The sequence below is a fragment of the Hippopotamus amphibius genome, chromosome 16, assembly GCF_030028045.1.
Source record: "Hippopotamus amphibius kiboko isolate mHipAmp2 chromosome 16, mHipAmp2.hap2, whole genome shotgun sequence".
NCBI lineage: Eukaryota > Metazoa > Chordata > Mammalia > Artiodactyla > Hippopotamidae > Hippopotamus > Hippopotamus amphibius.
In genome coordinates this window covers 47,434,252-47,457,079 of record NC_080201.1, presented here as the reverse complement: position 1 = coordinate 47,457,079, position 22,828 = coordinate 47,434,252, and the positions used below count along the sequence as shown (strand labels likewise).

At 51.1% G+C, this 22,828-nt stretch overlaps 4 protein-coding genes across 11 annotated transcripts; 3 read left to right on the top strand and 1 right to left on the bottom strand.

Annotated features, from left to right (window-relative positions):
* The first annotated feature begins 175 nt into the window (after positions 1–175).
* ALKBH6 (alkB homolog 6) lies at positions 176–5,166 on the top strand. 8 transcript variants are annotated; one of them, XM_057712552.1, is made up of 7 exons: positions 176–266; positions 1,034–1,116; positions 1,431–1,499; positions 2,725–2,785; positions 3,163–3,314; positions 3,521–3,637; positions 4,712–5,166. In XM_057712552.1, the coding sequence occupies exons 2-7, from the start codon at positions 1,063–1,065 to the stop codon at positions 4,973–4,975; spliced, it is 717 nt and encodes a 238-aa protein (XP_057568535.1). In that variant the 5' UTR covers positions 176–266; positions 1,034–1,062; the 3' UTR covers positions 4,976–5,166. The 8 variants fall into 8 exon arrangements, with proteins under 8 accessions (XP_057568535.1, XP_057568537.1, XP_057568534.1 ...); XM_057712550.1 differs by lacking the exon at positions 176–266 and adding an exon at positions 273–527; XM_057712556.1 differs by lacking the exon at positions 176–266 and adding an exon at positions 273–527 and having other exon boundaries at positions 3,501–3,637; positions 4,712–4,962.
* Positions 5,167–5,607: 441 nt separating this feature from the next.
* SYNE4 (spectrin repeat containing nuclear envelope family member 4) lies at positions 5,608–9,357 on the top strand. Its single transcript, XM_057712529.1, has 8 exons — positions 5,608–5,735; positions 5,905–6,043; positions 6,545–6,688; positions 6,955–7,149; positions 7,221–7,479; positions 8,219–8,319; positions 9,015–9,073; positions 9,167–9,357. The coding sequence occupies exons 1-8, from the start codon at positions 5,608–5,610 to the stop codon at positions 9,342–9,344; spliced, it is 1,203 nt and encodes a 400-aa protein (XP_057568512.1). The 3' UTR covers positions 9,345–9,357.
* A 6,390-nt stretch (positions 9,358–15,747) lies between these two features.
* Positions 15,748–16,906, bottom strand: SDHAF1 (succinate dehydrogenase complex assembly factor 1). Its single transcript, XM_057712591.1, has one exon. The coding sequence runs from the start codon at positions 16,775–16,777 to the stop codon at positions 16,421–16,423; it is 357 nt and encodes a 118-aa protein (XP_057568574.1). The 5' UTR covers positions 16,778–16,906; the 3' UTR covers positions 15,748–16,420.
* A 2,959-nt stretch (positions 16,907–19,865) lies between these two features.
* LOC130838858 (M-phase phosphoprotein 6-like) lies at positions 19,866–20,945 on the top strand. Its single transcript, XM_057712582.1, has one exon. It carries the CDS (start codon positions 19,892–19,894, stop codon positions 20,372–20,374), a length of 483 nt encoding a protein of 160 aa, XP_057568565.1. The 5' UTR covers positions 19,866–19,891; the 3' UTR covers positions 20,375–20,945.
* The last annotated feature ends 1,883 nt before the right edge of the window (positions 20,946–22,828 follow it).

Below are 22,828 nucleotides of genomic sequence, written 5' to 3'. Positions count from 1 at the left end.
GCTCTGACTGGTCGGTGCCAGACGAAGACCAGTCTCTGAAGGGCCCCCAGTGGCTCGGAGCACAGGAGGCACAGCCTATCACCGAACGAGAGTGAGGGGGCGGGGACATACTGTGTGAGAGCGCCGATTGGGTGGAAGGCGGAGCCTTAGAGCCTTTGAGAATTCCCATTGGTCTGAGGATTCCTGCATCGGGCATGTGGGGCGGAAGTGGCAGGGAAGCGAATGGGGGTGTTGAATTTGGATTTCCGAGTGGTCACTGGTGGACGGTCAGTTTGCGGGGTGGCCGAGGGCGGAGATGGGGGTCCGAGAGGGCTGAGACTGGGGGGCCCGGGGAAGCGCAGATGGGAGTCCGAGGACGTTCAGAGTGTGGGGTTCAGAGTCGGGGGAACCAAGGGGTTCAGGGAGGGAAGGTGTGAGAGGGCTCAGGCTCAGGGTCAAAGGTCCAAGGGTGCTGCAGTGAAGGGGCGCTCGGGAAGAGAAGTCTGAGGGGAATCTAGAGTGGGGAGATGCGAGGAGACTGAAAATGGGTGAGTCTGAGGCACAAGGGTGCTCAGAATGGGGCGTCTGAAAGGGCTTGAAGCGGGAGGAGGGTCTATGAGGACTTCGAATATTGTTAGAGAACCGGGCTCAGGATTGCAGGTCTTAAGTTTTTAGGATGAGGTCTCAAATCAAGGTGTTTAAAGGGGCTCTGGGGTGCAGCCCTGGGGGGATACGTGTGGCGCTCTTGAGAATGGCTCCCAGTGGAGTCAGAGGTTGTTCTGGGTGAGAGGCTTGGAGGGCAAATATGTGTAGTTTGATGGCTCCTTGGTGGATGGGGTTTTGGGGGAGTAATCTGGGTGCTTATTGTGTCTGGGCAGGGATCCTGGGGGTGCATTTGGTGGCTTTTGAGATGCTGAGGACTTAGGTTTTAGAGACCAAGTGAGTTTCACTAGAGGGCTGAGGTGAGGCCCTGGCCCATGATAAGAGCAGAAAGCTGGATCACAGTCTGAGGGTGGGAGGCTTGGTGACTTCAGCATGTTCTCCCTCCCCACAGGACTGACCGGGTACACGGAGTTGCTGCCAATGGAGGATCAGGACGCCAGGGTCCCAGCTCTGGAACCGTTCAGGGTGGAGCAGGTTGTCAGGACTGGGAGTGCAGAGGGTGAAGGTGGGGACTAGAGGGCGGGAGGTAGAGTAGGGATAGGCAGGCAACTTCTGGATTTGTGGGCTGGGACTGCCCCCACCCTCTCAATTCATCCTTACCCTCAGGGTCCAGCCCTACCTTCACCCCCACCTCCCCATCCCCCAAATAGCCATTGGTCCCTCAACTTAAGGCCCTGGCCTGTCTGGGGACATCCTGAGCTACGCTCCAGAGGAGGGACTGCTCATGGATGCTAGCACCCCTGTGTGGGTCCAAAGGCCACACCTTCAGGGGGATCTCTCTATCCTAGGCACCACCTGTAATCTACTATGTCCCTGACTTCATCTCCAAGGAAGAGGAGGAGTATTTGCTTCGACAGGTGACTTCAACACCCTTCTGGTCTGTTTTTCCCCTCTTCCTAGACCCCTCTCCAACCCCCAGCTCCTGTGTGAGAGCCTGCAAGGCCACAGTGAAGCTCCTGGCAGGAAGAGAGTGCCACCTGGCACCCATCCCTCACCACCTTCCCTATTCCTTTCTCAGCACCTGCTGGGGCCTGTCAGAAAGAGCTATTCCCAGGAGGCTTAGGGGAAACCAAACTGATTCTTAGAAAGGAGGTAGTTATTATGGCACTCAGACTCCTTGTGCTAAGACAGCCCAATCCTGCTACCTTGGAGAGAAGGAGGTTATAAACATAGGCTGACATGGGCCAGTTCAGGCCCTTGAGATTTGGGGAATGAAAAATTTGCAGTGTTCAGATTTCTGTGCTGAGATAGCCCAGGCCTCCGAATGTTAAGAGTAAATGCCTCCCTGTGCTGAAAGCTCAGCATAGACCCACAGTCTTGGGAACAAGGTTACCAAGCACAGACCACCTGTGTTAGATAGTCCAGTCTGTATTCTGTTCTTGAGGTTTGGAGAAAGAAGAAGTTTACAAAGCTCAGAGTCTGTGCACTGAGATAGCCCTTTGCAGAGCCTTTGTTATAGAGCACAGATCTTCCCTGTGCTATCCCAACTAGTCCTGTCTAGTTGGAGTCCCAAGAATGAGTTAGCTCCAGAACTCAGACTCTCATGCTGAGACAGCTCATTCCAGCCCCATAACCATGAAGAAATAGGAGATTTCTTAAACTTCCTTGAGACAACCCTTTTTAGACCTTTGGGGTCTTGGCAGTGAAGAATTTTCAACATATTCTCTTGGCTATACTGAATAGTCCAGTTTAGCACATTTTCTCTCCCAGGCAATAGGGAAAGGAGGTTCCAGAACTCAGACTGTGCTGAGATAGCCCAGGAATCAGGAAATTACAGAGTGCACCCTGTTTGCTGAGCTGAAAGGACCCAACCCAGCCCAGAGCTCTGAGTAGATTCACACCCTGATTGTGTAGCCCTGGTTCCCTTCGTCAATCCCGGTAGACACAGGTGGGCTTTGAGGCCAGCGGCCTCCATCAGGAAAGGGCAAATAACAAAATCTTGGGGACACTATCCCAGAGAATGATCCCACAGACACTGAGATGACCCATTTCCATCCCAGGTGAAAACTTCTATGTTGGCGTGGGTGAGAGAATCAGAGAGGGTGGTCCTGAAAATGGACTAACCCCCTTCCCACCTCCCAGGTCTTCAATGCCCCAAAGCCAAAGTGGACCCAGCTTTCTGGAAGGAAGTTACAGAACTGGGGTAAGTGTCCCTGGCTGTGGGCATCGGTGATTTAGGGCTGGGGCCTGGGGTAGGCAGCTCAGGTTGGATAGTCTCAGGACATTGAGGTGTCAGGGTAGGGAGAGGTCCTTGAGGGTTCAAGGGGTCCCAAGGGCCAGGAGGATTCTGAGGGGTCAGTGGAGGTTCTGAGGGCTTAGGGATTTCCTGATGAGTTGGGAGGTATCTCTAGGGGTTTGGCAAAGTCAGGAAAGCTTTGAAGGGTGGAGTGGTGATCTCCAAAGACTTAGGGGTCCCTGAGGAGGTCAGAGTGCTACCAACCACTGGTATATCCCTAATGAGGGCTCCACATGCCAGAGCTCCTTGGTTGGGTGCCCTCAGCACCCCATTACCGTCCCCAGGTGGGCTCCCCCATCCCCGGGGGATGGTTCCTGAGCGGCTGCCACTGTGGCTCCAGCGCTATGTGGACAAAGTGTCTGACCTCAGCCTTTTTGGGGGTCTCCCAGCCAACCACGTCCTTGTGAACCAGTATCTGCCTGGGGAGGGCATCATGGTAACCACACTGTCACCCCGACCCCCAGACCTCAGATCCACCATGGGGCAGGGCATCATGTTGACCCACGTCCACTCTCATTAAGCAGATGAGATATCCCAACCAAGCATTCACCTGCCTGTCCCCAGCTGGGGAGCTCCCCTTTCACCCCAGAGGGTGGGGGGTCTGTACCCCTTCCCTGTCCAGCCCTGGTACCCACTCCCCAGCCCCACGAGGATGGGCCACTGTACTACCCGACCGTCAGCACCATCAGCTTGGGCTCCCACACCATGCTGGACCTCTACGAGCCTCGGCAGCCGGAGGATGATGACCGTACAGAGCAGGTGGGCCCTGAGACACTGCCCCAGCCACTTATGGGCGCTCCAACATCCCATATCCTCCAAAAGGCCCCAGTCCCACCTGCCTGTGGGGTACCCCTGATACCCTTCCAGACATCTTCCTCTGTCCCCTCCTGGAGTACATCCATATCCTCCCAGATGCCCTACCCATCTGCCTGCAGGGTGCCCTAGAAATCATGATATCCACAGATACCCCAATACCTCCACCTCCTGAGTGAATATCCTGACATCCTACAGATCCTCTGGCCCCATACATTTAGGGCAAGCCAATAACGCATGCAGGGCTCCCCCGTTCTCCAACAGACACTGATATCCTCAGATACCCCAACACCATCCACTCAGGGGCATCTCTGACATCCTCCCAAACACCCTGACTCTCAATAGCCACTGCACAGGCACTGACAACACTGACCTCCTCCCCCCCACTCCAATAATGTGATCTGTCATGCAGGACACCACCAGATTCTCCTTGGCACCTCAACACATGACTTGCTGCTCAAGGGCCCCCAGATATCCTGCCTCCCCTCTCTGAGGGTTGCTCATGACAGCAGCTTTCCTGACTTCCTTCTTCGATGTATGTCTGACACCTCAGCTGCTCCTCAGGGGTTTACTTTTTAATCCTACATGTTCCTGGACACGCTGACACCCCCTCCCACTCTGCGCATGTCCTCAAAACATCCTGCTATCCACGCATCTGCCCTGACTGCACCTGCCCATCCCTTCCTCACTTCCTGGCTTCATCCAAGTCCTCAACCCAGTTCTTTCCAGTTTCCTGGGACCACTGATCCCTCAGTTCCTGTCCCCTCCCAAGGGATTCCTGACACCCCGTCCCACCCCCACACTCCCTCTCCATTACCCCACCCCCACCCCCGCAAGCCCTAGCCCTGGCATCCGCGGGATTTTCACTCCAAAGTCTTGATCCCTGGGAGCACACCTGCCCCTCAGCCTTTGCCCCTGGGACTCGCTGATCCTTGCCCCCTGAACCCCTAAACCTGCTGACCTCTCGCCCACTCGACCCCCGATTTCTGGGGACCCGCTAACCTTCAGCCTGCCCCGCAGCCCCGGCCCCCGCCCCGGCCGGCCACCTCGCTGCTGCTTGAACCGCGCAGCCTGCTGGTGCTCCGTGGCACCGCCTACACGCGCCTCCTCCACGGCATCGCAGCAGCCCGCGTAGACGCGCTCGACGCTGCCTCTCTGCCGCCCAACGCAGCCGCCTGCCCCTCGGCGCAGCCCGGAGCCCGCCTGGTCCGCGGCACCCGCGTCTCGCTGACCATCCGCCGCGTTCCCCGCGTGCTGCGCGCCGGCCTCCTGCTCAGCAAGTGACGGCAGGACCCAGGACCCGCTCGGATTCCTGAGCTCTCGCCTGCCCTGGACTGCTGCCGCCCTGTGACCTTGGAACCTTGTGACCTTGGAACCCGGGGGCAGGGGCACCTCCTCCCGGGTTCTTTTCCCAGTAACCGTGTGGGAACCACAGGAAAAGACCCCATGCCAAATAAACCAACAAAGAAATCTTACTCTGGTTTTGGACATTTGGGGCTGGGGGGCCAGATGTTTGGGTTCCTGAGGGGCGCTGTGTCTGGGACCTAGCAGGGATGGTGTGGGCTCCCTGGGTCAGATGTTTGGGTCACAGAGTGGAGAAGAATCCAGGGTTCTTGAGGAGCAGGGTTGTATCTGGAAACCCCTTAGGTGGGTCCGGTGAGCATGGGAGGTTCAGCTACTGGTCCACCAGGGAGGAAGGAGTTAAGTGGTACTACTGTCACCTGAGCTGGGCATCAAATTACCTGGGTCCAAGTTCCACCTGGAAAGAGGTGGAGCTGAGCCTGCCCCTGGGCTTCTGGGTGCCTCGGGCCAGGGTGAGTTCCGAGGAAGCCTGGGAGGATACTCCTGACAAGGAAAAGGGCTCCTACTGGGGATCCTCACTGACCGTCCTGGAGTCTGTCCCTAGGCTCCCAAATATGGCCCTGCCCCCACCTCTGGGCCCCACACCCCCCTCAGAGCCCTTCAGCCACCCCCCTGGAGCCCCCAGGCAACTGGACGCAACTGGATGCACCATCTGGCCTGCATCTGGAGAGGAGAGAATCAGGTAGGGGCTGGAGCTTTTGAAACTGGGCTCCCAGAAGGGTGGGGGCAGGAGGTATTGTGGCTAAGATCACCTGGGGATAGGGGAGAGGTAGCTGAGGACAGGGGTAGCCAGGTGGGTAATGGGGAAGCTATGTTCACCCAGGGGCCTGTCAATGCCTCCCACCTCCCAGGTCAGAACAGGCCCAGAACACCTCGCACCCTCCCGAGCACTTCCAGGGTGGGCTGAGAGGCACTGAGCCTGCTGCTGGCCTCCCCAGCTTGCCAGCACCCCCTTCTCATGAGGACTCAGCTGGGGCCAAACGCCGTGAGGTGAGCTGAGGTGACCTGGCCCTTGTGCCAGCCCCTACCTCCTGTCTGTCTCCAAGAATCTGGCCTCCACACTGGGGATGAGGTGATGATTCTGGAAAAGTGTTGGGCATCAGCGTGGGGAGGGATGCTCTAGACAATGATTAACTGTCACTATTTTACCAACTGAGAGAGAATTATTTTATCATTGGCTCCAGGGTAGCCCCACTCCTTGTGGGGGTAGCCAGCTCCATCACCTCCTCCCTCTCCAGACCCCCAGACCCCCAGGCCCTATGTGTACAAGTTTCTAGGAGCCTTGTAAACATGGAGAATTTGAACTAGAGGTTCTCAGGCCTGGCTTCACTGGAAAGTTTCTCTAGTGGGGGAGCAGCCCTGGTGCAGAAGATCCAGAGATGGACTCTGCTGCAGAGAAGCATCCAGAAGGCAGGAGCCTGGGTGCAGCGGAAGTGGGGGCAAGGTCCTGCTTGGCTCACTGGCCCCGACTCAGCCCTCTGTGTTCCCCAGCACCCCATCTCTGGCCACGAGGTATTGGAGGCTGAGCAGGACAGCCTGCATCTTTGTCTTTTGGGGCTGGGCCTGTGGCTGCAGGACCTGGAGCGAGGCCTGAGGCCCTGGGCATCAGCTCAGTGTGGGATGGTCCAGCTGCAGGTAAGCAGTGGGAAGCCAAGATGTGGGAGGGTGGGCACGGCCTCAGGAGTGGGTGCCAGCTTCCCAGGGTGGGAAATGGGTTTATTCCATGTTCCAGGTGTCTGGATGGGAAAGGGGGTGGGGGTAGAAACTCCAGGTCCCAGATCTCTGGTGCTGGTGTGTGTGTGTGTGTGTGTGTGTGTATGTGTGTGTGTGTGTGTGTGTGTGTGTGTGTGTGTGTAGGCAGGGTGGGGGGGTGTTGGTGATGTCCAACCATGTGTACCCAGGCCCTACAAACAGACCTACGTGGGGCAGCTGAGCGTTTAGATGCATTGCTGGTGTTCGGTGAGGGGCTGGTACAGCGGAGTGAGCCTCAGGCCCGGGCATCCCTGGAGCAGGTCCTGAAGGCCTTCAGAGCCCACCAAGACAGCATCTTCCGGCAGCTGTGGCAGCTCCAGGCCCAGCTGGTCAGCTACAGCCTGGTATGGCCCACCCTGGTGGTCCCTGGTGCAAGTGCCAGTCCCAGCCCTCATGACCTCTATCCTCTGATCAGGTGTTTGAGGAGGCCAGCACAATGGAGCAAGACTTGGAGGTCGAGGGGGACTCAGACGGGCCAGGACCTGGTGGGGTCTGGGGGCCCTGGGCATCCAGTAGCCTCCCCACTCCTGCAGAGTTGGAATGGGACCCAGCGGGGGACGTTGGGGACCTCGGGCCTTTGGGGCGAAGGACAGCCTGGACACCTGGGGCTCCCTGTCCGCTATGTGGCCACAGGGGCCCCCAGGGCAGGGAACAAAGCCTTGAGGTGAGAGCAGGTGGGGTCACCTCCCCCCAGGCACTCACAGGACCCTCTGCGTGTCTCCTAGCAGGGTCTTTCCCTTTTGAGGAGGTCTGCATGGCTCTGTCTCTCCCGGTGTCTCTTTCTCTTTTGGAGTCTCAGTGTTCTGCTCCCTCCCTCCCTCTGCCTCTCTTGGCCTCTGGGTGTCTCTGTTTTACCTATATTTCCTCATTTCCTCTCACTCTCCCCCTCACTCACCCCACCACAGCCATACTAGTCTCCTGGCTCTTCAAATATTCCAAATACATTCCCATCTCAAAGCCCCCAGATGCACACCCAGCTCACCTCCTCACTTCATTCCAGTCTCTCCTCAAATGTCACCTCTTCAGAGAGGCCCTGGTCTCTAAACATTATCACTCCTCATCCTCTTACTTATTTCCTAACAGCACTTACCACATCTTAACATCATACATTTATTAACTTATGGTCTCTCTCTCTCCTGCTAGAATGTAAACTCCATGGATGCCAGGACTTTGCCTATTTCCATGCCCACTGTGTCCCCAGCTCCTAGAACAGTACCTGGCATGTAAAAAACGCTCATTAAATATTTGTTGAGTGAATGAATAAATAATGTCTCTCTTCTCTTGGTTTCTTTGGCTCTGCCCCTCTCTTCCTCTCTCCCTGAGGTCTCTCTCTTCCCCAGAATCTCATCGCTATGACACCGCCCATCTTGGCCCCTCCCCAATTTTGCGTCTCTTTGTCACTGATTCTCCAAGGACCCCATCCTCCTCTCTCACAGGACATGCTCATGTCAGGCCTCAGTCACCGGAAACACTTAGCAGGTCACCGAAGACGATCCCTGCTCCGGAAGTCTCAGGTGAGTTGGTCCTCGGCCAGGTGTATCACTCAGGAATCTTGATGGCAAGTGACAGCAACCCAATCCAAACTGAATTATATACAAAACAAGCGATGCTATTTTTTTCATGTAACTGAAAATCCCGGTGCTGTTGAATTCAAGACCTCAAATACTGTCAGGGCTCAGTCCCTCCCCATCTTGGGCTCTGCTTCTGCAAGGTGGATTCCTTCTCAGCAAAATGACTGCCCCAGCAGCTACACACTCACTTCACCACTGACTTACCCTCCCCAGGAGGAGAGAGTGTTACTGACCTACCTGCAGCAAAGTCCTAAGGTTGACTCCTGCTTCCCTGGCTTCAGTCAGGGCCTACACCATGAACCAATCACAGTAGCCAAGCTGAGGGCTCTGATTGGCCAGATCTGGGTCACATGCCTAATCATGGAGGTGGAGTTGTGAGTTCAGAAAAGTAGGGAGGTGTGATACCCTCCTCCCCAAATTGAACCACTGTTACCAGGAAAAAGGAGGTTGGATGGAAGGCAGGCACAAATAGACATCAGCTACACGTGGATTCCATGTCCATGTGGGGTCTTGGGGATGGAGGAGGAGCTAGGAGAGGAGAAGAAATAACCCCAGCTCTATGGGTCTATGGTAGTAAGGTAAAGACTACATTAAATGCCACTTCCACCCATTCTGCTGCTGGCTGCTCTTACCTTTAGGACAAGATGAGGCAAACATCTTCCAATCTCCAAGATGTGAGGCTGGAGGTAGACCCAGGGTGAGATGCGTGGGAGATGGGTCTGGGGGTGTGAGGGACGGAGCTCATGGGGGCAGCCCACCTATGCATTTAACACTGCATTCCCCTTTGCAGAGCCCCGACTCCTGCATCCAGGCGGCCCCTGACTTTCCTCCTTCTCCTCCTTTTCCTTCTCCTGGTGGGTGTCACAATGCTCCTGCCCACGTCAGGGGACTCCTGTTGCTCTCCTGCCCGACTGGCTAGGACACCTTACCTGGTGCTCAGCTATGTCAATGGTCCTCCCCCAACCTGAGCACACAGTCCAGACATACATAATAAATGATCACTATCAAAGGATGTGTCTTAGTCTGTTTGGGCTGCTGTAACATAGTAACATAGACTGGTGGCTTATAAACAATAGAAATTGATTTCTCACAGTTCTGGAGGCTATAAAGGCCAAGATCAAGGTGCCTGTAGATTCAATGTCTGATGAGGACCCACTTCATGGTTCATAAACAGCCATCTTCTCACAATATCCACACATGGAAGAAGGGGCAGGGAACTCTTTGGGGTCCCTTTTACAAGGGCTCCACCCTCATGACCTAATCACCTCCCAGAGGCCCCACCTCCTAATACTATCACTTTGGGGGTTAGGATTTCAACATATGAACTTTGAGGAGACCCATTCAGTGTGTGTGAGGATACTGGCTGCTTGAGTACTGAGAATCTTGGATATGGCCTGGTACATCTGGACAGCCCCCTCCACAGATCCCTTTGCCTTGAGCACAGAACACAGAACCTCAGTTCTGATTCATCAGCCCATCTTGGGTTGGGTTCCCTCAGACCTTGAGACAAAGATTCAAGCACAGGTAGATTTTTAGGAGGGGGGCACCCTAGGCAGATTGCTAGGGGAGTGGGAAGTGAGCCAGGGAAGGGAGTTAATGAGCTGGTTGCTGCTCTGGGCACCTGGACTGCCATCCCTCTGGGGACCTCTGGGAGACTGTGGGACACAGTCAAAGTTGTTCCATCCAAGCAGGGAAGAAGTCGTGGCATATATGTATCAGCTCCCACCTCTCACTGGTTAAGGATTATTCCTGGAGATGTTAACTCCCCAGCACTTGCAGCCCCTCCTGCCTGTAAAAGACATTCAGGCAGAGAGGCACAGGTGCTTGCCACAGGACGCTAGAGGGGTGCAGGTGATGTGGGTGGGTTGCTGACAGCACTTGCTGTAGCCCCTGCCCTGCATTCATCCAGGTGCTCTGTTCAAACATTCTATATGGTGGGCTCCCAGGCTGGCCATCACTGGTGCAGGACTGTGAAAGCCCTCTTCTCCTGGGTCACCAAGCTGAATTGCCAGGGCTCAGTCCTGGAGTCCAGTTCCCGCCTCAGGTGCCTAAGCTCAATCCTCTCCCCAGAGCTTAAGGTCTCAGGACAAGAGGTGGCGCAGAACCAGACTCAAGAACAGAGGCAGGAGCCCTGTGCTAGGCTCCTGGATGTACACTTTAGACAGATCCCTTCTCCTCTAATTCTCACAACCACCCAATGATATAGCCCCACTTAACAGAATGGGAAACTGAGGCTCTAGATGGGAAGCCAACAGCCTGAGGCTACACAGGGAGCAAGTGACCAAAGCCCAATCATCACTGATTTAAAAAGAAATGGGAATTTATTTTCGGGGGCAACTGAAAACTTCAGGACTACAAGCACAGCTGGATCCATAGGCTCAGTTCTTTCCTCTATTTCAGCTTCATTCTTATGCAAGTGATGCCCAGAGTGCCCCTCAAAACCTCCAAGCCTACATCCCACCAATTTAGCAGCCAATAGGAGAGTTACTCTCCCCTTACAGTTCCAATCAAAGTCCTGAAGCCAGCTCCTCTGGCTAGTGTCTCTTGCTTCACTGGGGGCTGCAGTCAGCCTTGATTGTACTGAAAATGGAGGGCAGGGAGTGGTTCTCCAAAAAAAGTCAGGGAGCTGTTACCAGAAAGGGAAATGGACCCTGAGGGAGGGGGGCAGGAAGCAGCAGATTCTGGGAGTGACTCCAGGTTCAGGGAGAGGTCAGGATACAGACCTGGGTCTGTTCTATTTCAAATGCCAGGCTAGGTCATGCCCCCAGCTGAGGAGGAGGCATGATGTCCCTGGGGTCACCAGCCAGTAGGATGGGCAGGGTCTTGGCAATATCGACTCAACTGATTGGGTAATGGAGCAAATCCGTGGCACTCATTCATTCATTTAATATTGACTGAGTCTGCAATGAACCAGGTCCTGCTCAAAGAGCAGGGCTACGTGGACAAGACAGGCTAAAATCCTGGTCCCTGTGGAGCTGATGTGCTAGTGGGGGAAAGCAACAGTAAGTAAAAGAAACAGGTAAAATATGTAACAGGTCAGATAGTGGTACATGCTAAGGAGAAAACTAAAGTGGGCAAAGGCAAAGGGGGAGGGGGTATAATTAGGGTGGTTGAGAGGGAATCAGGGAGACATTATATCATGATGCTAGAATTAAGTCATTATACCAAACTGCAGTGAGGACACAAACCACGGAGACTGTTAGAGGGGTGCTGTCTGATAAAAATATTGGATTGGCCAAATTAATGTGAACCACAAATATAATTTTAAATTTCCTAGTTGTCACAGTAAAACTGTAGAAATGCATGAAATTAATTTTACTAATTTAATTTATACTATAACCCAATATATCCAAAATATCACTTCGATATGTAATCAATATAAAAATAATGAGGTATTTTACAATCCTTTTTTCTTACTAAGTCTTTGAAATCTGGTGTGTTTTTTATACTTTATAGCACATCTCAATTCAGATGCTTAATTTTCAACAGATAAAATGAAATGTAGTGCTACCAAAACAATACAGTTTTGTTTAATGACAAAATATTTTACACTGCTACAGTTTAAAATTTTAAGTTACTTAAAATTTATAAAGTTAAAATAAATTCCCCGGTTACACTAATCATATTTTAAATGCTCAAGTCACAGGTAGCTCCCGGATACCATACTAGACAGTGCAGGCCTGGAGGAAGAACATTCTGGGTAGAGGGGAAAGCAAGTGCAAAGGTCCTGAAGTAGAATTGTGCCTGGCACGTGGGAAAGCCAGTGTGGCTGGAGCGGTAGAGTGGAAGGAGGTAAGGTGAGAGAGACAGTAGGGCCAGATCAGGTGAGGCCTTGTGGACCACAGTGAGGACTTCTAGTCTGAGTGAGATGGGCAATGGAGGGGCTTTTGTTGCTGTTGTTTTCAACTTTCATTCTGGTAATTTCTGAACTTGTACAAAAGGAGAAGGAACAGCATTACAAGTCCTTATGAACTCATCATTGGCTCCAAATATTATCAACTCAGGGCCAGTCCTGTTTAACGCTCCCAGGTGCCCACTCCCCTCTTCCTAGGTTACTACTTTCAAGTCAGTTCCAAACATAACACCTTTTTCTTCACCAGCAATTCAGGGAGAATCTCCAGAAGATCGATTCTGTTTTAAAATCTAATCACAAAATTTCCTGGTGAGCCAGTGGTTAGGACTCCGAGCTTTTATTGCCTAAGGCGAGTGAGGGTTCGATCCCTGGTTGGGGAAATAAGATCCCACAAGCTGTGTGGCTTGGTTCCACCACCCCCACCCCCAAATCTAATCACAACACATTTTTTATATAATTTTTTAAAAAATTAATTTATTTTTGGCTGTGTTGAATCTTCACTGCTGCACGCGGGCTTGCTCTAGTTGTGGTGCTCGGGCTTCTCAGTAAAGTGTTTTCTCTTGTTGCAGAGCATGGGCTCCAGGTGTGTGAGCCTCAATAGTTGTGGCACACAGGCTCAGTTGTTGTGGCTCACAGGCTCTAGAGTACAGACTCAGTAGTTGTGGCACACAGGCTTAGTTGCTCTGCGGCACGTAGGATCTTCCCGGACCAGGGCTCGAACCTGTGACCCCTGCATTGGCAGGTGGATTATTAACCACTGCGCCACCAGGGAAGTCCCAACACTCTTACTACTATAAAAAAAAATTCTAGTCATTCCTCCACATGATTTACACCTAGGACGTCACTATTTGAGGGAGTGAGCTGAGCAGGAGTGCCAGGAACTTGCAGGGGTGGCTGTCTCCTCATCCTAATCAGGTACTGTGAGTTTCCCAGAATTCCCCAAGGCCCCACTGGACCACCTCATGCACCTGGTCACCCCTTTGGGACCACTAAGCTTGTGGCCCAAGACAAGAACATATTCTAGTGACCTGTCATTCCCAATAGGGTGGAGATCAGAATCTGTAAGGGAGAACAGATGTTATTATTTCAAAGGTCAGAAATTTAATTTAATTTAAATTGATTGCTAAACCTGTGAAGAAGGTATGCATGAGAGATTTAGAAGTCTCAGAAAATACAGGATTTACTTTTTTCAAATCTCTTGTAAAAATGTATCCTCTGTGTGAAGATCGCTGGTGCCCAAAGAGAAATGACCAGTGATATGACCACTGTCTTTTTTGTAACTTTTTGTTTTGTTTCAATTACTGGAAAGATTTAAGGCGAGTACAACAGACCCCCATGTACCATTTACCCACATTCACCAATTGTTAACATTTTACCCCTTGGGCTTCACCATTCACACTCTCACTAATATATATGTGCACATATTTTGGAACCATTTGAGAATGTAGACATGATACTCTTTACTCCTAAATACTTCAGTGTATAGGGCATTCTCAACGAGAGTACAGTTATTGGAATCAGGAAATTTTAAAAACTCAATTCAATTCTCTTATTAACCCACAATCCATATTCCAAATTATTCCAAGAACCTTAAGCCCTTTACAGCAATTTTCTCAGATCAGGAGATTCTTAACAGACAGGTTGAGAAGCACTGACCCTGTTCCTTAGAAGAGTGAAAAACACAGCAGCAGACAGAGTACCAATGGGGTGCTTTAGCTTCAGCACATTCTTAGCCAAGGACTTGAGCGAGGTGGTTTATTTGGGATGTGATCCCAGGACGCAGCAGTTAGGGAGTGGGGTGAGTAAGACAGAGCAGGGGAAAATCAAAAAAGGTGCTTCATGGAGTGGTAGCTACTGTGGGCAACTGAGGCTCAGTTCTATCAGACAACAGGCAGCTGGGGCACTTATCCAGTGACTGCTGTCCCTCACAGGCTGTACTTTGCTCCCGAGGGCATGAACCCCCCTCCCACAATTCCTAGAAAGCCCTCAAGCAGCAGAGCAGAGATGCAGGGGCTCAGAGCAGGAAGCTGGCAGCCTTTTGGGAACTCTCCTCTGCAGCTACAAGTGAACTCCGGTAGGCAGGAGGGTTTTGGGGTTGGGACATCATCTGCTGCCAGGTGTATTTAATTCACGATATCATCATAACAGCTACATGAGGGAGGCACTATTAGTATGCCCATTTTGCAGATAATGGTGTTGAGGCACAAAGGGGTTAAATCGCTTGCCTCCAATCATGTAATCAGTAAGTGTTGGAACTGCAATTCAAACCTAGGCGTTCCAGTTCCAAGGTCCATGCTCTTCACCCCTGCTTACTCATCTACAGCCTCTAAATCAGGCATTCCCCTCCCTCATCCTCTCTACCAGGCAAACTCCATTCCTCTGTAATACCCGAGTGAATGTCTTCCTTCCTGACCAGGACACCCAGCCCCAGGGAGAACTCGCTCATTGCCTGCAGCCCTGCCACAAGCTCCCATCCTGGAGCTTATTAAGGCTCAAGATCTTGGAGCCAGGAGCAAGCAAGAGGAAGAGGAGGGAGATGCAGGTGGAGATGTAAGGGGGGCTGGATGGGTAGGACTTAACCCCATTAGCGACTTTCAAGGTTTTGGTTTTTACTATGAAACAGAGTCAAGCTAAGATTACCAGCATTACCCTGGTGAAAGAAACTGAGGCGGAGAGATGAACATGGCTGTGGAGGCTGAGTGCCAACCAGAGACAAAGCTAAAGTAGAAGTCACTTGCGCAAACCGCACAGCCTGTGCTCTGGGGCACTCCAGGCCCCAGCATTTCTCCCCTCGCCCTCTCCAGCCCTTTACCCACACTGGTCCCCCTACTTAGAAGCCTATCCCTGCATTCAAACACCTTATAATTCTTCAAATTTCACTCCTAATTTATAACTATTTGGGTACCTGCCTCCCCCACTGGGGTTGGGGCAGAGACTGTGTTTCTCTTCTGTCCATACTATCTTCGATCTGAGGTCTGGCCTCCTTTCCTGAGGCCCTCCTCCTCCTCTCAACTGCTTTCCACTTACTTAACCGACATGGGTGCAAATACAGCTGAGGGATGCAAAGTGCAGTACCCCAGACAATGTCTAGGGCAGGTCCATGGGAGGAGGTATGCCTGTGGCCGATGGGTCCACCTCTCCTCCCCTACCCCTAGGCCTTGCTAACAAAAGTCCCAGCTTGTAGCTGAGGCTGGACTCCTCAGCCAGGTTTGAGGGCCCCACTACTACCTCAGGGGTTACCAGCCAGGCCTCCTCAGCTCTACCCTTCCTCTCCCGCCTCACTACCCTCCTTTAAGAAGCCTACTGGGGCTTCTTTGGGGTCAAACCACGGTGCGTCCCCCCCATGGATTTGCCCAGGAGAGAGACCTATGCTTCTCCAACCAATCTGCCCCTCTAGAGGGCTCCAGAGGGGAAGAGACAGCTCCCCACAACCACCCCTTGCCAGAGGCTCACTTCTTGGTGTCTGTGTGTGGGCCTCTTCAAAAATCCCCAGACATACTAAATCTTTAAGACCACCAATAGGGAAGTAAGCACATCCCCAATTTTATTGCCTTTTTGTCCGACAGTCCTGAGCAGGGAAAGGGGCAGGAATCGGGAGTCCCCCTCAGAACCATCATGTAGAGGTAGAGGTCTTGAGGGGGTCTTTAACTGATTAGCTGGGAGGAGAGACTCCCTACCCCCTTCCTAGTTTGTCACAATGGGGGAAAGATTTTCCTAAGGGGATTCCAGGCTTTTCACCGTCCATCAGGGCATCTTCTCAAACTCCTCAGCAAAAAAGTCTGCTCTTCTCAGAGTTCAATACAGGAGAGGGGAGTCTCCTTGAAGAGCCAGGAGTGATACATTCTCAGGGGTCTAGGGAAGGGCATGTCAGTCTCTTTCTGTCCACCAGCGGGGCGTCCTGGCTACCCAGGCTTTCGGGTAAGTAGCTCTCAGCTTGACAGTCGAGCCAGCAGGAGATCCAGGCCATCCCAAGCCCTCATGAGTAAGTTCGACCCGTTACTACACATCGGGCAAAGTCAGGCATCTCTTGCCATCGCATCCCACATCGCCAGGAGGGCTCTTCAGTTCCCCCAATCTGTCGATCTAGTCTCTCAAGACCTCTCACCTTCCATCAGGCGGGCTCCCCGGTCCCCCTACGCAGTCAGGCGGGCCCCCGGTTCCCCTGAGCCAACGCGCGAGCCCTTCAGCCGGTCACCGTCCATCCGGCGGTGTCTTCGGTGCCCCCATGCTGTCCAGCGGTTTCCTCGGGCCATCACCTTCGTCAGGCGGGGTCTCTGGGACCCCCGCGCCGTGGGACTCCTCGTTCGGGCCTCGCGTACGCACGAAGGCACCCATGGCCTTGGCGTGCCCGGAGCGTAGCAGCTGGAGCTGGCGCCGTCCGCGGCGGTACAGGTACTCGATGCGCAGTACATCTGAGCGTGGCAGGCAGGCGTGCTGCCGGAACTCGGCCCGCACGCGCGCCTCTGCCCCCGGCTTCCCGCGCCCGGCGCGCAGCAGCTCGCGATACAGGCTCAGAACTTGCCTCTGCAGCCGGCTGTGCCGGCTCATGGTAGCAGCTGGGCCGCGGGTTCACACAGCTAACCGACCACCGAGTGGCGCCGCAACACCGTTGGGAGAAGCGGTGAAACGCAGCAACAGGCACTTCCGCCTCCTGCTCCCAGCTCTGCGGCGCCGTCGCGCCCCATAAGTTGTCGCCGCTGTTACGTCACAATGTGAGTGAGGGGCGGAGCTTCTGGCTCCCTGGCCCGCCCCACAGAAAATCAGTGTCCTTGAGAGGAGGGTACTTCTTAGGGCCTGGAAGCGGAGAGCGCTAGGCGCTGAGACGTTTAAGTTTGGGGTCGGAAAGAATCAGGGGATCCTGACCTGACTCTTGGGTCCTGCGAGTGTAGAGAGCTAGACTCTAACTGCTAGAGGTTGGGGACTTTGTGACCCTCAGGGCGCAGGGGGCACTGGGAGAGAGAAGACAGACACAGGCATGGTTTTGTCCTCAGTTATTTATTAAAGCAATCTCGGGAAGCTCCGTGCGTTCCCACCCCAGGGCAGGTGTGCGTCAAAAGTCCCAACCCTGGGGACGCGCAGAGGGACGGGGTCACGCGGTGAAGTGTTGGGTCACAGCCGGCAGGACAAGCTTCTCGGTGCTAAGATGGGTGTGAGAGATGGTGTGGGAGGCAAGCCCCCAAAGGCCGCCAGACTCGTAGGGAGTTGGGCTGATAGCGCCCTCTTCGGATGTGAGTCGGATCCAGGGGTAAGAGAGGCAGGGGCCTCCCTAGCTGTTGAAGCCTAGAGTCCAGTTCACTTGGAGCACTTCGACCAGGCTGGCCACCCGGGTGTTCTCCAGGGAGTATCAGGTCGTCCGCCGCAATTCCGTTGTAGCACTTGCAGGCTACGCGGAGGCCCGCAAGGCCACGACCCCCTTGGACACTACCGTCCTGGTCCAAGCGTGGGTTGGAAAAGAATTTCCAGACACAAGGCAGAATGCAGGGAAGATAGTTTATTAGAGAGAAGGTCGCTGTTTAGAACAGCGGGTCAACTTCCTGGTAGCCAGGGAAAGCCAACCCTGAGCATGGGTTGCTTGCCTGTTTTTATAGCCAAGGAACCTGCAGCTATCTGCTGACTGGGCAGAGAATGTATACTTTTGGTGTGCTGAGCGGGAGAAAAATGGGGCAAATGTCTTTCTTTATATGGGATGGGCAAGGGACATGGCATGCTGCTTGAGAAAGTTTGGGACATTGCAATTGTTGCATAGTACAGAGTGATAGGAGTCCTGTAACTCTTTGCTCCGGCAATATTGGCCCTTTGAGTCTATCTTGTTCTTTGTCCTTGGAGCGCACCACACCTCCAGCACCCGCAGCGTGGGGAATAGCCCCGGAGCCTTCCCTCCGGCGTGCGACCACGCCCCGCAAGCCTGGGCGGCATGCTGCAGGGGTCGAGGTTTCTTCTGTGAGAGGAGGGCCAGAGTCAGAGAGCCAAAGGGGAGATCTGAAACCACTGTGAATCCTACCGGTGTCTCTGTCAGAAATACAAACCCAGGCTTTTGCTAGAAGAATAAGGTCTGGGATTTGTTTTAAAATCCACCAATACAAACAAAACAAAAAGAGTGGGAGGAAAAGATGAAAGCAAGAATGGCAAAATATCTGTAACTGTAATGGGGTTTCATAACACTATTTTCTCTTCTTTTGTGATGCTTGAAATTTTCCATAATAAACACTTTCTTAAAAGGGAGCTTTAGAGGGGAAAAAAAAAGCCTCTGGATCCTGTCACATCTCTCTCACTTGTGTCTTCATAATCTAGTATCTCTTTACTGAGCACATACTCTGCTAGACACTCTTTCATATGCTTTGTTTTATTTATAAAATAATGTATGACAGTATGTTAATAAAATATGCAATATGTGATGCAATTTATATTGTAATATATTGCCACCTAATTTATATTATTTTATGTAATACATTTATTTGAAAATAGTGAATGTTTAAAACAGTTTATTAAACGTTTAATTCTTTTTCTTTTAATTTTTGGCTGCGCCCGACCAGGAATCAAACCTGCAGCCCCCGCAGTGAAAGATGGAGTCTTAATCACTGGACGGCCAGGGAAGCCCCTAAACATTTAATATTTTAAGTGATATTAAATCCTCACCAACACTCTGACAAGGTAGATCTGCAGCAACATATGCCTCTTGCCTCTTAGGAAACCAAGGCCAGAGAAGTAACATAGCCTGCCCAGGTTCACATAGCTGGTAAGTGGTGGAGCCAGGTTTTGAACCCCAGGGATCTGATTTCATGACCTGTGTTTTTAAGCATTCTGCTATACCTACTGCCTCTCCAAAGATAATATAAAAATGGCTGCAAGAGCAATCATAGCTCTACTTACCGAGCACTTACTTATGCCAAGCCCCTCATATGTATCTTCATAGCTACCCTACATGGTGAGTACTGTTCTTAGCACCACTTTTTTGTGGGTGAGCAAACTGAGGCATAGAGAGAGGTTGAGTCACTTACCCAAAGTTACACTGGAAGTTTAAGAGACATAGTCGGGGTCTCTTGATCCTTTAACCAAAGGCCAGCTTGCGGCACGTACCCAAGCTCTTCTCTTGCTGGCGCATCCTCCCACTCCTACAATTAATCTTGAACTCACAGGTTATTCTATTTTTCATCATGAGATTTCAGGCTTGTTTTCCTCTTACTTAGAAATACTACCCATTTTGCCTGCCCAAATTTCAATTCTCCTGTTGCTCCTCTGCTTCCAAGTTCCTTGGGGAGGCATGTGTCCTCCACGCTGGCATCTCTCCCTGCTGGATTTCTAACCTCCCCTTGTCTGGTTTCTTCCCATCAATACTTAAACATCCCTGAGTTTCTCCTATCTCAAAATCATCATCATTATTATGAGTTCTAAGATACCCTTGCCACGACTTCCCTGGTGGCACAGTGATTAAGACTCCACACTCCTAATGCAGGGGGCCCAGGTTTGATCCCTGATCAGGGAACTAGATCCCACATGCATGCCACAACTAAAAGTTTGAATGCCACAACTAAGAAGCCTGTGTGCCACAACTATGGAGCCCATGAGCTGCAACTAAGGCCTGGTGCAACCAAATAAATACATTTTTTTTAAAAGGGGGAGGACTGGCCTAGTGGTGGAGCGCGGCGCCAGGCGAGATTCAGTATGGCGGCCGAGCGCAAAACTAAGTTGTCCAAGAACCTGCTGCGCATGAAGTTCATGCAAAGGGGACTGGACTCGGAAACCAAGAAACAACTAGAAGAGGAAGAAAAAAAAATCATTAGTGAAGAGCACTGGTACTTGGATTTGCCCGAGCTTAAAGAGAAAGAGAGTTTCATAATAGAAGAGCAGAGTTTTTTGTTATGTGAAGATCTTCTCTATGGAAGAATGTCATTCAGAGGATTTAATCCTGAGGTTGAGAAATCAATGCTTCAGATGAATGCTAAGAACAAAGCAGAAGCAGTTGAAGAGGAAACAGTGGAGCTCGATGTGTCAGATGAAGAAATGGCCAGAAGATATGAGACCTTGGTGGGGACAATTGGGGAAAAGTTTGCCAAAAAAAGAGACCATGCAAATTATGAAGAAGATGAAAATGGAGTCATAAAACCAATTAAAGCAAAGAAGATGTTCTTAAAGCCCCAAGATTAAAATGGATGCCTTAAAATATGGCTCAGGGATGCCTCATGAGAATTAGCACATTTTGGAACTCATTCTGTTGGTTCCTCTGTAGTTATTAATGTTGTAATGCTAATTTGTGAAGAAATGTATAATTTTGGAAACATGCTGTCTTTGGAACAGATGTGTGGTGGATGTTATACATCCTTGCTTGATGTATTCATCAAGAGTGGATTTCTAACCCTTGATGTTCAACTATACATAGGTACGTGGTTGCTTCCTAAAGAATGTTTTATCTCAGATTTTTTTAATAGAGCTTTCCAGTCACTGACCTTGAATTGCCTCATGTAAACTAATACCAGTGTTTAAATTGCCCTTATGTTTATATGCTCCTTTAAATTGTTAATCATGTCAATTCAATTCATACATATGTTATGGAATTAAATGTCATGAGAATTTGTTATATGTAAATTCATTAAGAACAAACATGCCTCTCTAACCTGAAGTATTTCCATGCTACCAAGTCAATGTCAGTGTGTGGAATTGTGTTTTTTTGTTTAAAACCTTTAACTAATTTTTAAAAATTGTTCTGTAATAAATACCTGTTTTCATATTAAAAAAAAAAAAAAAAAAGGGGGAGGACTTCCCTGGTGGCACAGTGGTCAAGAATCTGCCTGCCAACGCAAGGGACACAGGTTTGATCCCTGGTCCAGGAAGATCCCACATGCTGTGGAGCAACTAAGCCCATGTGTCACAACTACTGAGCCCATGTGCTGCAACTACTGAAGCCCACATGCCTAGAGCCTGTGCTCCACAATGAGAAAGGCCACTGCAATGAGAAGCCCCCACTTGCCACAACTAGAGAAAGCCCATGACCAGCAACAAAGACCCAATGCAACCAAAAAAACACCAAAAACAAACAAAAAAACCCAAACTCTTGCCCTTTGGCTCTTCCTAGCTGATCTTTAGTCTTCCCTTTCTGCATGGACGACTTGTCAAGAGGGGTGTCTATGGCCTGCTGTCTCCAGCTGTCTCATTCCTCAGCCCTGCAATCCACAAGCTGCCCCCTGCTGTGTTGTGTGATAGAAGGAGCCTATGTTCCTGACTTGGAGGAAACAAACTGGGTTATACTTGGATTGTTCATGAGAAAGAAATAAGCTTTTATCAAGTTTAAGCTACTGTAATGTTTGTTTTTTTTTTAAGCTCTTTATTGGAATATAATTGCTTTAAGCTGTTGTGCCAGTTTTTGCTGTACATCAAAGTGAATCAGCTGTATTTACACATATATCCCCAAATCCCCTCCCTCCCTCAACTCCTTCCCACCCTCCCTATCCCAGCCCTCTAAGTCATCACCCATCATCGAGTTGATCTCCGTATGTTATGCAGCAACTTCCCACTAGCTATTTTACATTTGGTAGTGTATATATGTCAATGCTACTCTCGCACTTCATCCCAGCTTCCACTTCACCCCCACCCCACCCCGTGTCCTCAAGTCCATTCTCTACATCTGCATCTTTATTCTTGCCCTGTCACTGGGTCCATCAGTACCATTTTTTTAGATTCCATATGTATGAGTTAGCATATGGTATTTGTTTTTCTCTTTCTGGCTTACTTCGCTCTGTATGACAGTCTCTATGTCCATCCACCTCACTACAAATAACTCAATGTCATTCCTTTTTATTAATCCACTGTAATGTTGAGCCTCTGTTATAGTACAGCATTTAGACCTAGAGCCTACTTAATATAGACGCTAACACAGAAAAAGGAAAAGGCAGGGATGAAAGATGGAAACTTGAGTCCTAGTGACATCATTTGAGTCCCTGATTCCAGCAATGTCTGAAGTCCTCAACTTTATACAAATAAAAGTAGATAGATCCTGGGACTTCCTTGGTGGCACAGTGGTTAAGAATCCACCTGTCAATGCAGGAGACACAGGTTCGATCCCTGGTCCAGGAAGATGCCACATGCCGCGGACAACTAAGCCCATGTGCCACAACTACTGAGCCCGCATGCTGCAACTACTGAAGCCTGCATGCCTAGAGCCCATGCTCCGCAACAAGAGAAGCCACCGCAATGAGAATGCCTGAGCACTGCAATGAAGACTAGCCCCTGCTTGCCACAACTAGAGGAAGCCCACACCCAGAAGCAAAGACCCAACGCAGCCAATAAATAAGTAATTAATTTTTAAAAAGTAGATCAATCCCCTGTTGTAGTTAAGATAGTTGGCATCATTTTCTGTCAGTTACAACTGAAAGTCTTACTGGTATGATGTGCTTCAGGGAATATTTTATGATGAGGTGTGGGAAACTCTGCACCCACCCACCCAGGCATGGGGACCTCTCTTACAGGGATGTCGCATCCATTTTGGAAGCAGCCACAGTGGCCCTGGGATACACAGTCTGTGCCATCAAAGATGAGGCCAGGGTCACACTCACAGCCTTCATGGCATCAGGTAGAACAGTGAGCATGGGTGAGAGGCAGGACACA

Bases quoted from the DNA above. Each gene is read 5' to 3' on its own strand.
- ALKBH6 (XM_057712550.1), top strand. The intron at 1,500-2,724 runs GTGACTTCAACA...CCCACCTCCCAG, and splicing joins AGGAGTATTTGCTTCGACAG to GTCTTCAATGCCCCAAAGCC. The intron at 3,315-3,520 runs GTAACCACACTG...CCCACTCCCCAG, and splicing joins TGCCTGGGGAGGGCATCATG to CCCCACGAGGATGGGCCACT.
- SYNE4 (XM_057712529.1), top strand. From the start codon at position 5,608: ATGGCCCTGCCCCCACCTCTGGGCCCCACACCCCCCTCAGAGCCCTTC. The intron at 5,736-5,904 runs GTAGGGGCTGGA...CCCACCTCCCAG, and splicing joins TCTGGAGAGGAGAGAATCAG to GTCAGAACAGGCCCAGAACA. The intron at 7,480-8,218 runs GTGGGGTCACCT...TGATTCTCCAAG, and splicing joins AAGCCTTGAGGTGAGAGCAG to GACCCCATCCTCCTCTCTCA.
- SDHAF1 (XM_057712591.1), bottom strand. From the start codon at position 16,777: ATGAGCCGGCACAGCCGGCTGCAGAGGCAAGTTCTGAGCCTGTATCGC.
- LOC130838858 (XM_057712582.1), top strand. From the start codon at position 19,892: ATGGCGGCCGAGCGCAAAACTAAGTTGTCCAAGAACCTGCTGCGCATG.